This window comes from Rhinolophus sinicus, chromosome 2 (assembly GCF_057876585.1).
Source record: "Rhinolophus sinicus isolate RSI-liver-muscle chromosome 2, RSI-T2T, whole genome shotgun sequence".
Lineage (NCBI taxonomy): Eukaryota > Metazoa > Chordata > Mammalia > Chiroptera > Rhinolophidae > Rhinolophus > Rhinolophus sinicus.
The window spans coordinates 127,648,193-127,661,743 of NC_142502.1; the positions used below are offsets into that span (position 1 = coordinate 127,648,193).

General features: G+C 51.4%; 1 protein-coding gene across 5 annotated transcripts in view; it reads left to right on the forward strand.

Moving 5' to 3' along the window:
- REEP1 (receptor accessory protein 1) overlaps nt 1-13,551 on the forward strand; it is a 125,592-nt gene that overhangs the window by 107,990 nt on the left and 4,051 nt on the right. For 3 of the 5 annotated variants that reach the window (XM_088796057.1, XM_074332288.2, XM_074332290.2), the window contains 3 exons: nt 1,333-1,510; nt 5,588-5,623; nt 12,104-12,255. In XM_088796057.1, coding sequence (XP_088652183.1) covers nt 1,333-1,510; nt 5,588-5,623; nt 12,104-12,255 — 366 coding nt within the window. The remainder of the gene's footprint in view (nt 1-1,332; nt 1,511-5,587; nt 5,624-12,103; nt 12,256-13,551) is intronic. The other 2 variants (XM_088796055.1, XM_088796056.1) reach the window with 1 other exon arrangement.

Sequence of the window (13,551 nt, forward strand, 5' to 3'; positions counted from 1 at the left end):
CAGTTTTGAAGGGCAGTTTTATTACTATTATTATTATTATTTTATTAAGTAAAATGGGAAGAATCCCCAAACCCTTCTGCCATCTCTGAGAGCCACTTACAAAGCTTGTTTGTTTCATCAATTCCCCCACAACCCCAGCCCAGAGCACTCTCGTTAGCTGTTCTCATTAATTTTGTACCAATTTGTTGTTTCTGTTATGTTTGTCATGCCTTTTTGTCCCCAAGACCTCCAGCACTCTAGGACCATTCTTTCCTCATTATTCAAATAAAATGCCCCTTTTCCCTCCCCCTGCCCCATGTACCTGTGGGAAGCCTAATGCCCTCCAGTATTCCTGAAGGTGCCAAGAGTTCATTGATGTGCCTGGTGGTTACTTGCCTGTCACTTTTTACTCGGCTCCCAACCCAATTCTCAACAACCCCAGTCTCCTTCCAGCTCCTGCACCCACCCCCCCCCACTCAGGTTTGCTTCTCCCCCAAGCACTGTCTCTATCTGCAGCCCCTGAAGCACAGTAAAGTACGGCCGTCCGCTGTCCCTGAGCCTTTCATGATCCATTCTCTCATCTAGACAGCGAGGACCTTCCCTTTCAGAGCTGTAATGGATTGATCTTGCTTCCTAAACAAAAGAACAATTTCCCCCTGAGATGAATTCTGTGGCTCCCTCAGAATATGAAATGATAACAGTCAGCAGGGTGTTTTTTTTTAAATACCATATTTTCCTTCCTGATTCATTCCCTTTGGGTATTTTATTAAGCTCAAATGTGACAGTGGGAGTAAATGTGCCCCATAAACAGTGACATGAGCAGATAAAAGACATCGCTGTTGTCGTGCATTTAGAAATACTGTCTGTATTTCATTTCCTTTGAAAAGAGTAGGGACTGAGCACATAGATGATTAGGTTTTGATTTTTGACCAGATTCTTGTGTCTGGGAACTGAGAAAAATGCAGCTATATAAGGATTTTTATTTATGTGAAGCCAGAGAAGCAGCAGACAACCCTGTAGAGCAGGAACTGCAGGCAGTGGTCGTGTCCTTGGCCCTGGGTCTATATGAGGCTCTAGCTCATCTTTCAGAGGCGTCTGAAGGGGAGGAAGGAGCCAGAGCCAGAGAAACAACTGCTGAACCCCACAGGAGGCCCTGGAATGTTCCAGACCTCGACTCAGTGTTTCCAGCAAGTACACTGGGCACCTGCCCTTCCACAGGCTCCTTCCAGGTCTTGATTTCCACCTCACTGACTGTTAGCGCTCCCTGTTGGCCTTTGTCATGTCTGCCCCCCAGTACTGCCCATGGTTTGTGGGTCAGGCCTCTGACATGTGCCCCTCCTGTGTTGTATCCAGGGACAGGGTGCCTTATCGGAGAGACTCCGGAGCTTCAGCATGCAGGACCTCAGCACCATCAGGGGAGACGGTGCCCCTGCTCCCTCAGGCCCCCCACCACCGGGGTCTGGGCGGGCCAGCGGCAAACACGGCCAGCCGAAGATGTCCAGGAGTGCTTCTGAAAGTGCTGGCAGCTCAGGTAGGTGTCACTTCACTCCCTCTCTTTCCCACTTCCTAGGCCTCACGTTCACTGAGAGGGGCCCCGTCCCCCAAGTGGCATGTAACGTGGCCCTTGCCCTGTGGACTTGCCACCAAAACAGACATTCTTTAGACCATGTCAAGCCAGCCAAGGGGCAGAGTAACACTCAGGCCAGGCCAGGAGGCTCGACTGGGACCCTGATGGGGGAAGGGCTAGATTACCTGCACTAAAGGGTCCCACTTCTCCATCTGATTTCCTAGGGGGGTGGGGGTGTTTGGGTGGCAGTACCTGCACCATACCTAGAGGCAGCAGGCACAGCTGTACTGGGCCAAGGCAGCTTTCTCTGTCCTCTTCCTCTCTGACCCCTCACTCCTAGGAGGGCTTACCTGTCGTGAGCACCTCCCACCTACACAGGGCTTATGGCTCTTGTGGTCCCCTTTCCCTGCATGATTATTCCCTGTCCTGTCTCTCACTCTACCCTCTCCTCCCATCCCTGAGCCCCCATTCACCATGCACAGCTCAGCCACCACACGCCAAGGGCCGCACTAGCTCTGAGGCCTAATTCCTGTGGCGGCCGGGGCTTTATGGAAACCTCCCATCTACCTCTGATGTCTGCCTCTAGTATCACGTTCCTTGCAGGAGGTAGCCTGTACTGGGATTGACCTGGGGACTTTATTAAACACACCAAGGCCTGGGTCCCTCCCCAGAGAGTCATTAAGGCTGGGGTGAGACCCAGATGTGTGATGTCGCGAGGTGCAGCCACGTGTGGGACCCACTGCCATCAGTGGGTTGCAGGCTTGTGGAGGGGATGGGCATGGATTAGGGGTAGGGAGCTGGGCCAGGACTCACGGTTTCCCAGAACTCTCCTTGAGGATACACAGGGACCTGGGCTCTCAGGAGCTGAGCACTGCTACTGCCAGCAAAGGGTTGACCATGAAAGGGGTGCAGGGGGCAGTTCTGCATCGCCACCTCTACCCCTCATCCTTGGTGGAAAATTGAGCCTCAGGTGGGAATTAGGCACCTTTTTTGTAATCTGTGACTGGTGGCTGCCCTACCCCTACAAACAGGGGCATCCAGGCCACCTGGACCCTGACTGTGTGCTGTGAGGTGCAGCCTGCAGCAGGCACCTTGGCCCTGAGCCCTGGAAACCCCACCTGATTTGGGAGGTCTTAGATGTGGGTGGGAAAGAAGGAGCCGTGTGGCTGCCCTGAGAATGATGACTCACGCTCCCCTCCAGGGAAGGTCAAACAGCTCAGAGCTAGGCCTGGCGTCCATCAGTTTCCTCCCCTCTTGGGAATAACCCCTTGTCCCCAGGCCCCAGGTTTGAAGCGTGTGGCTTTTCTGTTGGAAAGGAGATATTTTAACCCTGGTAGGGCTGGGAAGCTGAGAACTTGGCCATGGTGGGGAGGTATCTCCTGGGGAGCCCACCCCAGGAAAACTTAGAATGGAATCTCAAAAGGCCAGACAGGAAGGGAACCTCAGAGATCACTCAATCTAGCCCTCTGATTTTACCAATGAAGTGACGAAGGCCCAGGAAAGGGAATGGTCACCAGGGTCACCCACTGTGGCATTCTCCTGTGGCCTCCTGATTCCTGGACCAGTGCCCTCTGTGTACTCATCCAGTGACTACCAGGTTTCCTTGAGCATCTACAGCTCCTGACCTACTGGGCACTGTCACAGAAATCAGGATGTGAAATGGAATTAGGTATCAGCTCACCCTTGCTTAGCTCATTGGCTACCTAGCCTCAAATGCAAGCTCTTCATTTGGAAGAAAAAAGGGCCCCAATTCTGTGAGGCTGAGAAGGCAGAGCAGCAACCAATGGGGTAAAGTTCCATGGGGGAACCACTTACTGGCTTTGTGACCTGGACAAGGTGTTTATTCCCTCAGCACCTCAGATTCCTTATCTGTGCATAGGCATGATAATTCCCGTTTGTGGGGTTGTTGTGAGGATTCAAATGAAATAATCCATGTAAAAGTGCTTAGGATCATGCCTGGAACGCTGTGGAGTAACTCCTATTATTGATCTCGTTATTCCTCACCTAGGAAAACACTTTATCATATGAAGGTGTCCGGGAGAGAAATGGGCTACATGGTGAGGTAGTGAGAGCCCTACCACTGGGAGGGCCCAAAGCAGAGTTGAATGGTCATGTACCGAGGCTCTAGGAAGTGGGCCTGGGTAACCCCACAGTCCTTTTCCCTCTGAGATTGTATGTTGCCATTATAGAGGTAAACCAAGTGGAGGAAGTAGGCTCAGAGAGGTCGTGCACTGTGCCGAGGCCACACAGGACAGGACTCTAGGCCTCCCGCCTAGACCGCTCCTTGGTGGATTTTTCAGGGCAGCCTCAGAACTAGGAAAGTGAGAGATCTGGTGGGATCTAAAAGGTGATAGGAGGTGTCCCCTGGGCTTTGAACATCCCCCCAGACTGGTATTAGGTGGAAAAAAGTTGGGGATGATTTGTGTTGGTGTTGGCCCTGCACCCTCCATGAGCAGTGATGTCCTCTGCCGTGCCCCAGGGGGACAGTGGGCAGTGCTCTGGTCACCAGCCAAGCCGGTGGAGTTCATGGAGAACCAGAAAGCCCACTGTGCTGCAACATGACCCAGCTCTCCTCCCTGCTCGCCTTTGGCCTTGGCACCTGTGTTTTCAGGGGGCAGGGAAGCGGGGTGCTGACCTAGCAGGGAGGACAGGGGCCATATGGCTCTTGTTCCGGCTGTTCTAGGGCCTAAAATAAAAGTTATCTCAGAAAGAAAGACAGGTGAAAGATGGCCCACGGCCTGGGCACGGGTAAAACTGCCTGGGCTCCGGGGTGGTTATAACCCCTGAGTGGAGGGGTGGGGTGCCTGGGAGGAAGTCTGGCAAAGGAGGCCCCACCGCACAGGGCTGGCATGCCTTCCCAGCCCCCAGTGTGGGCCTTGGACACCAGGTGTGGTGGGATAGGGGAAAGGGCCCGCGTCTGAGCTTCCATCTTGGCTGGGTGACACTGGACTTGTACAGAGACAGTGGGTACAGCACAGCGAGGCAGGTGTCACTACGCAGTCAGCACATGGTTCCCACTGGTCTAGACTCAGCTTCAGAACCTTTATCAGAATGTAGCCCAGGCTGTCACTGCCAGAGGATTTGACCTTGGCAAAGGAGATGAGCCCAATTCCCTTAAGCTTTCTCCTCTGTGCAAAGGGCACAATAATCCCTATTCAGCCTACATCTTAGGGTTGTGAGGAGAGCAAACAAGATCATTTGCAGACCTGGACGGGGGCCAAGAGTTTAGGGCCACCTGGGAGAGGACAGGAAAGATGTGGTGGCTACACCCCATGCAGTTGTATGCAGCCACTGGAAGCAACAATTTCAGGGTACATACAAGTAGATCTTGAAAACATGGTGCCTAGTGGGAAAAGTACAACACAGAATGAGGTGTTATGTAACAGGTTATGTAAAATAACAATATACGCCCATTGTGCAAAATAACAAGATGGAGTTTGGAAGGGCACATTGCCCTCCCTACAGAATGAACTGGGAGGTATTTTGTCAGACACTTCTATTAAAAGCGAGTTATTGCACCCCAGGAAGGATACAAAGGGAGTTGAAATAACGATCCTTACCTTCCGTGGACTTGGAGACACTTAGCGTATATTTAGTGAGCACCTGCTGTATACCAAGGCCTGGATGTGCACCAAGACCAATGGAGTGTGCACAGCAGCAGCCAGTTAGGCTTTGGACCAAATGGCCAGACACCAAGTACTTTGCAGGGTCAGAGGGCGGTCTGAGGTTTCCTAGAGGTCATTCTGACCAGTAGGGGAGGTTGGAGTTGTTTCCCAGAGGAAACTTTGACCCCAACCCCTGCCTTCCCTAGGGCTGCACGATACAAGGACTGACCTCTGAGGGTCAGGCAAGGGGGTTTTCTAGAAGCTGAATCTGGAATGACCCCTGCCCCGACCTTGGTGTCTCTACAGAGACCCACATTTCTGGGACCCCTATAGTGAACACACTGAGATCCCCACACTTCACTGAGGCCTCCCTGTTTGCCTGGGGCTGGTTCCTGTCCAGTGGGGGACATCACTGATGGTGCCCCCATCCCCACAGTGTGTACATGCTGCTCTACCTGCCGGACCTGGAAAGGTAAGTAAGCAGCCAGCCTCTCTGCAGCGTGCTGGACTCGCCTCGGGAAGAGGTTCTAACCATGAGCTGGCACATGACCTTGGGGCTCCCTTTCAGCCGCATGGTCTGGGGGAGGGCTCAGGAAGTTAACTCCTTAAAATAGCAAACCTGTATTATCTTATAGTCTCTAAAGGCCAGGAATTTGGTAGCAGCTTAACTGGGTAGTTTGGGTTCAGGGTCTCTCAAGAGTTGTAGTCAAGATGTCTCCCAGTCGTCTGAAAGCTTGACGAAGCGTGGAGGATCCACTTCCAAGATGGCTCTCTGATGGCTCTTGGCTGGAGGCCTCAGTTCCTTACCACCTGGGCCTCTCTAGGGCTGCTTGAGCATCCTTACCACATGGCAGCGAGCTTTACCCAGAATGACTGGTTTGAGAGAGAGAAAGAGAGAGAGAGCACGAGCGCGGGGGAAGTCACAGTACCTGTTGAGACCTAGTTTTGAAGTCACATAGCACCACGTCTGCTTTATTCTATTTGTTGGAAATGAGTCCTTAAGTCCAGCCCACACTCAGGGGAGAGAACTTAATCTTCCCCTCTTGATGGGAGGAGTGTCAAAGATGTGGGGATATTTTCAGACCACCACAGGGTCATCGTTTCTTGTGCCCTGAGTGATGAGGACACAGGAACTCACCCACAGCCTCGAAAGTGATGACGCCCTACAGTTCCAGGGCTGTTTGTCCTGCTGCTACCAAGGGAGCCCTGGTCCTGCTTTGCCACTTACTAGCTGTGTAACCGTGTGTGAATCACCTAACCACTCTGAGCCTCGGTTTCCTCCTCCTAAAATGGAGATAAAGATCCCCGCTTCCCACCTCACTGCGCTGTTGTGAAAAATGGCTGTGAAAGGGCGTTTTGAAGGATGATGATGATTGTAGCCCAGAGCAGCAAGGAAACCTCAGGGAGCGGGGCCAAGCCTGGGGTCTCCCAGTCCTGCACGGGGAGTCCTGCTGCTGCCCTCCCTGTGTGTGAGTGACGGCTCGGTGGAGCCATGGCCACCCGTGGTTGGCCATGTTGATCTGTCCTGACTGCTGTTTCCCTAACCTTAACTAGACACATAAGGAGCTAGCAGTGGTGCTGGACCAACCCAGCTCCCCTTTCACCCCTGTGGAGGGTTCCCCCCACCATGGGTGAGCTGCCTGCCTTTGGCTCAGAAGGAGAGAGGGGCCACGCCTGGCCTGCAGCTGCCGGCTGGTGTGAGGGGAAGGTACGCACCGTGACTATTGCTGCCTGTACCACCAGCCCCAGGGCCACAGAGGCAGGGCACGTCCCTCTCACATCGGTGGAGAGCAGGAAGACAAGAAGCTATGTTTTAAGAAGAGTCATTTATTCTCATTTTTAAGGCTTCTCAATGCCGAGGATTTTTAAGGTTCATAGAAGGCTTGGGGGTTTCGGAGGCCATAAGCGCAATGTGAGCTCACAGTCAAAGGAGTCCTGAGCTGGGGGACAGTGGAAACCATCCTCACACCCTGGCGAGTAATGACTAGCCACATGTCCCTTGGGGGCGTCCTGATCCACATCAGAACCAGAAAGGGTGTACATGTATAATTATTAAGTTGTACAGTGTTACGTGTCAATGGTGTGAAAGTTGCTCCTGCCATGAGGGGCTACTCTTGGGCCTGGTGGACGTACTTCGTAGTTCATGGGAAACACCCGTGCCATCCCAGTGGCCTCAGGCACTGTGGGTATTTCTGTCCATCAACTCACCCTTTAAAATTTTGGGTTTGTAAATTCTGTGAGCCATTGAGAAAGCATCTAGTTCTGAGATACCGTCATTTGGGGGACCAGGGGGCGCAAAGCCGCCTTTTCCTCCATTCTGTCCTCCTGGGGCTGCCCTGTGCTGCTCCCTGGGTAGCCCTCACCTCCCATGACATCTGATGGTTTCATAATCAGAGGCTGCATTTCCAGTGCATGCGAACAGAATTGCAGCTGATTGTGGGGATTTAGTAGAGATGGCTCTCCCAGGGAGCTGTGGGGACAGGGCAGGTTATTAGGGAAAGGGCAGCAGGTGGGTCTCGGAGGAGGCCTGAGGCTGGGTGGCCCAGCTCAGGGTGTGATCTGGGAGCCTTTCCCCAACGCTCCCTTTTTCAGCCCCGTTAACACCCAGCGCATTCGAGTTCTGTCCCCTCCCTTCAGTCTTCCTGCAAGGAACTGGCTGATGATTCATCTACACCACTTCCCCTGTGATTGTGAGGAGTCCCTCTACTCTCAGGCCTCAGTCCCTTCTTCTGCAAAGTGGTGGGGTGGGGCTGGATGCCCCTTGGGCCCTCACAGCTCTGACCATCTCTTTAGTGAAGGGCGCTGGCAGGTGGTGCTGGGGGAGGTTTGTCTGGCACCTGGGGCTGAAGGCCAACTCTCAGGCAGTGATGCTGTGACAGACTTAGGGGGTCCCGGGTGCTTTGGTCAGCGCGCCTTCCTGGTCCCCTGAATTGATTTTCATCTGCGTCTCACATTACAGGACAATGTTCTCTCTCCACTTCTGCTCCACTCCTTCCCCTCTGTCGGTAGATTCCCTATTATTTCCTGCATGTTCTTTCTCTACATTTCTATTCTCTCTCTCTCCTGTCCCTACCTCCCTCCTCCTCTCTTTTCTCTCTACGTTCCTTGATGTAATATAGAACTGAACTCTAATACTGCTGGGAATAAGTTATAAAGATGGATTTTTTCTGTTTTGTTTTTTAAATCAAGTGTGTGGAATATTGTTGTAAAAAGCGAAGTCATCCCTGTGTACCTGCTCTATCGGGGGGTGGCAGGGCGGGAGGGGGCGGGAGGATGGTGTTTTACTTGAGTGTCGCCTGGACAGTAGTTTCCTGTGACTGACTGCAGCAGGCGCTGTCCAATGTTTAAAGCGTGGAAATAAGTGTGTGTCTGCATATTTGTGTGCATGTGTGTGCATGCTCACACAGGTGTGTCAGTTTCATCTCCAATAGACCCTGCCCTAACGGAATATTCTCTTCTTTCTCCTCGGTGGCTGTTGGACATGGATGTAAGTGTTCCACAAGGGCGTGCTCTTCTCCAGACGTGTTTGCTGACTTCCACTAATGCTCCCACTCACGTGTGCTGTGTGAGAAGTGTTTGCTAATCCGGGGCTTGTTCTGCTGCCTGCTGGTTTGGGGGTGCCTAGGGCTCGGTGCCAATGGATCTGCTGGGTCTTTAAGGGCTAGGAGTCTCTGCCAGTTTCTTCCTCCCTGCCCTCCCCACAGAGAGAAGTGGAGCTGCTTCCCAGCCTGCTTAAGTCCTGCTGACACGTTTGCTAGTACAGAATGTCAGCCAAGGCCACATACTCATGCCCCTCTGTGGAAAATAAGAGGGACCCCCTTCCCTTCCCCAGAGGCCCCAGCCTTGGGCATTATGGTGGCAGCTGTGCAGGCTCAAGGCCCTGGCTGCCATCACCTGAGATTTAAAGGTGATTGTTGTGATCATGACCTTCCACAAGAGACGCTCCTCTCATATTGTTGTTTCTGGGACCCATTAGAGTACTGAGATGGGGGTAGCAACACGCCACCCACCACTCATCCTTATCTCTGTCCCCTTCTTCAGGGGGCCATGTTCTTTGGGGTTTATTTCTTTCTTTATAGTACTGCCTTCTTTCCAAGAAGGATTTAAGTCTTCTTGCAGAAATATAGATTACTTCTTGCAGAAAGTAAGAAAAATGAAACTTGGGAAGGGAATAGGCAGGTAAGGTGAAAGCAGAGGCGAGAAGAAAAAATTATATGCATTCCATAAAGTTGTGGACTGCCAAAGAGGCTGGGTGTCCTTTTAGCCAGTGCAAAGAGGGAAACACAGGTAAGAGATTCAGTGTCACAGCACAATTGCCAACCAGAGGCTCAGACCTCAGCTTGTCCAGAATGTTTATTCTTATGGATCCTGAGAATGAGGCAGGATATTACCGACAACACTCTTGGCAGAAAACCTCAGTGAACACGATCAGTAGGGTTCTTTTTTTATAGGTTCTCTCTGTGGCTTCCTTCCGAGGCCACATCGGCCCCCCTGAGCTGCCCACACTAGTCTCCTTTGCTCCCAGCCTCTGCTGAGTTCAATGCTTGTTTTCTATTCCTGCCTGGATGTCTGGGCTCCCCTTGACCCATCACTCCTAGTGAGCCAGTGGGTCACTTCTTCTCTACCATTTAGTCTACTCTCAAGTGTGCAATGGAGAACAAACTCATAGCCATTTTGGTTTCAGCCCTGAGATAGTGGCGGTCGTTATTATTATTAGCAATTATCATGTTGGTAACGTGTGAGTTCACTGCTCAGTCTCAGTGAATCCAGACGGGGTGAGCTGCTGAAGGGTTTGATGCCTGAGGATCTTGTGGTGACTGAACTGCCTTCTGAACCTCAGAGTGGTCAGTGCAGGGAAAGTCCTGGACCTGGATGTAGAGGCAGCTGTGTGCGCAGAGGCACAGACCCCAGCCCGTCCCCAAGCCTGCTCCCAGCATGCAGGGTTTCTGGCTGCGATGGAGCTGGCCAGGCTGCTTGTGTCGTTTCTGCCCAGGGCTGAGGGCTTTTGTCTATTTTTCCTCCCTCAGGCAGGAGGTATCTGTACCCAGAAAGAATTTCCTTGTGGATGAGTGTAGAGTTCTGATTTGGGACAAGAGCTGAGCGCTCTGAGATGATGTCAGTTTTCCACCTAATTTAGTGGCTGAGTGGCCATTGTGTGCTCAGCCCTGGGTCAGGGACCAAGGGAGGATCTGCTGGGGTCCCCACAGCTCAGGACATTTTCTGCTGGTGTGTGGCAATGAGACTGACATGAGAACCAGGGCATGCAGCACAAGCCCCATGGTACAGCTTCCAAGCGCTGTCAGGGTGAAGGAGAGGAGAGGCCCTAGAGCGCCAGAATATTCAGGGAAGGCTCCCTGGAGTTGCCAGTCTTCATGTTCAACAGTTGGAAGGGTGCAGCTGATTTGGGCAGTGGAAGGGACCACAGGAAAACGTAAAACCATAGTGAACAGGCTGGGGGACGCACAGAGATGAAAAACAAATCAAAGGTTAACGATCTCAGGCTCGGCCCTTACTAAGGTGCTGTCTGAGCAGGTCACTCCTGGACTACAACTCAGATTTGAACTTTATGGTTAAGACAACTGTGCTCTTGTACTGCCTCTTGCTGGTGGTTGGGGAGCACAGCAGCAAAAACTGGGAGAGCTGCTCGAGATTAGCGTTTGGTTGTTAGTTTTACGTAGCCCACACCTGGTGCTTTTATAGTCTAGGAAGTCCCCTTTTGATGGAGAGAGCATATTTGGTTTTTAGGAGCAGTAGCAGGGTGTTCCAGAAAGAGACCTGGTTTCTGTCTGCAGGCCTCAGGGTGTTTGGCCCAGAGGATCTGAGGGCCCCCTGACTTTGCATTCTGTGATTCTAGGTAAAAATCAATATATTCTGTTTCCCCGAAAATAAGACCTAGCCAGACAATCAGCTCTAATGCGTCTTTTGGAGCAAAAATTAATATAAGACCTGGTATTATATTATATTATATTATATTATATTATATTATATTATATTATATTATATTATTATATTATATTATATTATATTATTATAACCAGGTCTTATATTATAGTAAAATAAAACCGGGTCTTATATTAATTTTTGCTCTAAAAGACGCATTAGAGCTGATTGTCTGGCTAGGTCTTATTTTTGGGGAAACACAGTATAACGTATAGAAAATGTGTCTCTGGGTGTCAGGCTGGGTATGGGCAGGAAATATTTTATGTCTCAACTAAGATGGGACTATCTGGCCAGATGACATGTTTAGCTTTGAACATTTTTTAAAATATCATGCATTTAACGGCATGAATGAATTCTGGAGCTTTTCCTGTGGATTAGTCAGAGAAGACTAAAACAGGAATCTTGCTATCATTTTTGAGGGGAAGGCTACGACTAGATTCTCCTTCCACTAGGCTCCGTTGCTGCTCTAGGACTTGGCCTAGAAAAATCTACACAGCTTTGCTTAAGGTTCTGTGAGGCATCCTGGCCTTTTCTATCCCGTCTCTTAAGCAACACTCCGAGCTGAATAGGCAAGTGTGATGCTCTGTCAGCATTGCTTGTATGTATAACAGAGAAAACTGCCATTCCAAGTCGCTGTCACCTTCCTTTCTAGTGGAGACACCCCCCCCCCCCCCAGCATTCCTGTGGTGTGGTGTCGCGGGTCTAAGCTGCAGGGTTTGACATGTGTCAGTTAAGCAACATCTTCCTTCTCCCAGGGAAGCGGTGTCCTGCCTCCCCACTTCCCTGTGGCCAGTCTCCCAGTTGTGCCCTACCAATCCCAGATCCCCCTGCAGGATCCCCAGAGGATACCGGCTTCTTTTTCAGACAGAAGGGCCTCCGTTGTCCTAACAGGCCTGGATGTTGGTGCTGTGTGCCTAACCTTGCTCTTGCCTGCCCACCCTGGCCTCTTTCCACACTGATCCTTCCTCGCTGTACTTTGTCTCCTCTGTGTAGATTGTAAATGGACATTAAGTGGTTGAGGGAGATATGAATGAGGGTGGTGTGAAGGCCTGGGAGCCCCACCAGGTCCAAACCCCACTGGCGTTCTCTGATGACGAGGAAGAAGACCTGCTGGATTTCATGTACAAGTATAAGGCGCCTCGAAAGACGGAGTTCCCCCTGGAGGTACACAGTGTCTGGGGCTGTGGGGGGGAGCATGCGTGTGCACAGGGGCTGTGCCCTGGAGTTCTGGGGGTCCTGGCAGCCGCCTCTTTTGGGGCATCCAGCACCTAAAAGTGCCTGGGATGGGAGGCCTCCAACAGGCAGCATCCAGCCAAGGGGCAAAAAAAGACCCTACTAATTTTATTTAGAAATAGGAGATGGGATATAGTGTCTATTTTTTTTAAATAAATTAACTACTAACCTAAGATAGGTGCGTGAAAAGCAATCCAAATGAGTATTTGGGGGTGGGTGGGGGGGTGGAGAAAAACTCAGAATGTGTTCTTTAACAAGGTTTTGCGGTATAAATGTTTATTTATCACTGTATTTCTAAGACACAGCAGAGTGCCTGATACAAAGTAAGATATTCTTAAAATGTTATTAAAGGGGTACAGTCCTTTAAAATGACAAAAACAATACACTTGATCTATGTGCTGTTGCCAGTTATAGATGTGGATGGAGTTTGGCAGCAGGAGAGCCTGCCTAGGGCCTCATGGGCCTTGCTCTGTGTTGTGGGTGGGGAGTCGCCAGCCTTGGGCTCAGGTGCAGGGCCAGCAGAATTGGGGGACCCCAGAGTCTTCCTCTCTGCCCGCTCACGTCACCTCTCCGATTCCCCATCTGCTGAATACTGCGGCCTGAGAGTCCATCTGAGGCAAGCTGGGCATCCTGTCCACAGAGTGGAGAACTGTGAGACCTGCGTGAGATGAGGAAATGTAGTGAGGGTTCTCCTACACACACACAATGGCCTGTCATTCCTGTTCACACGAGGACGTAGTTACCAGCATCGCAGTGTACGAGTCCATCAGCTTCCTTTCCAGGATGGGGCACTCATGGGCTAAGTTTGAAGTTCAAGATTTTGGTAAAAGATGTCCTGGGTTTGGGCACTGCTCGAGGCGTCCGTTATGGTCTCAGCAGCCTTGAGATGGGGAAAGACTAGTGGGGAAGGTGCCAAAGCCATTCTAGGGCCTGAGGGTTTGTGCCTCGTGGGTGGTTTTTTAAAGCTCCACAAGCTGCTTGGCTGTGAAACAGCCTGAGGCAGGTTACCACAACATGGGCTCACTGATTCTTCTATTACTCTCTGTCCGGAAGTGACGGGTAAACTTTTCCTAGTTGTAAAGGTGTTGTGTGAAGACTCAGGATGTGGAATGCTGGGGCCTCCTGTCCCCTCGCCCCCAGGTGCCTGCTGCGCACTGAGCAGCACTGGGAAATGGTGGTGAACATGGACCTGCCCTCAGGAAGTTCAAGTGGGTGGGGAAGACAGTG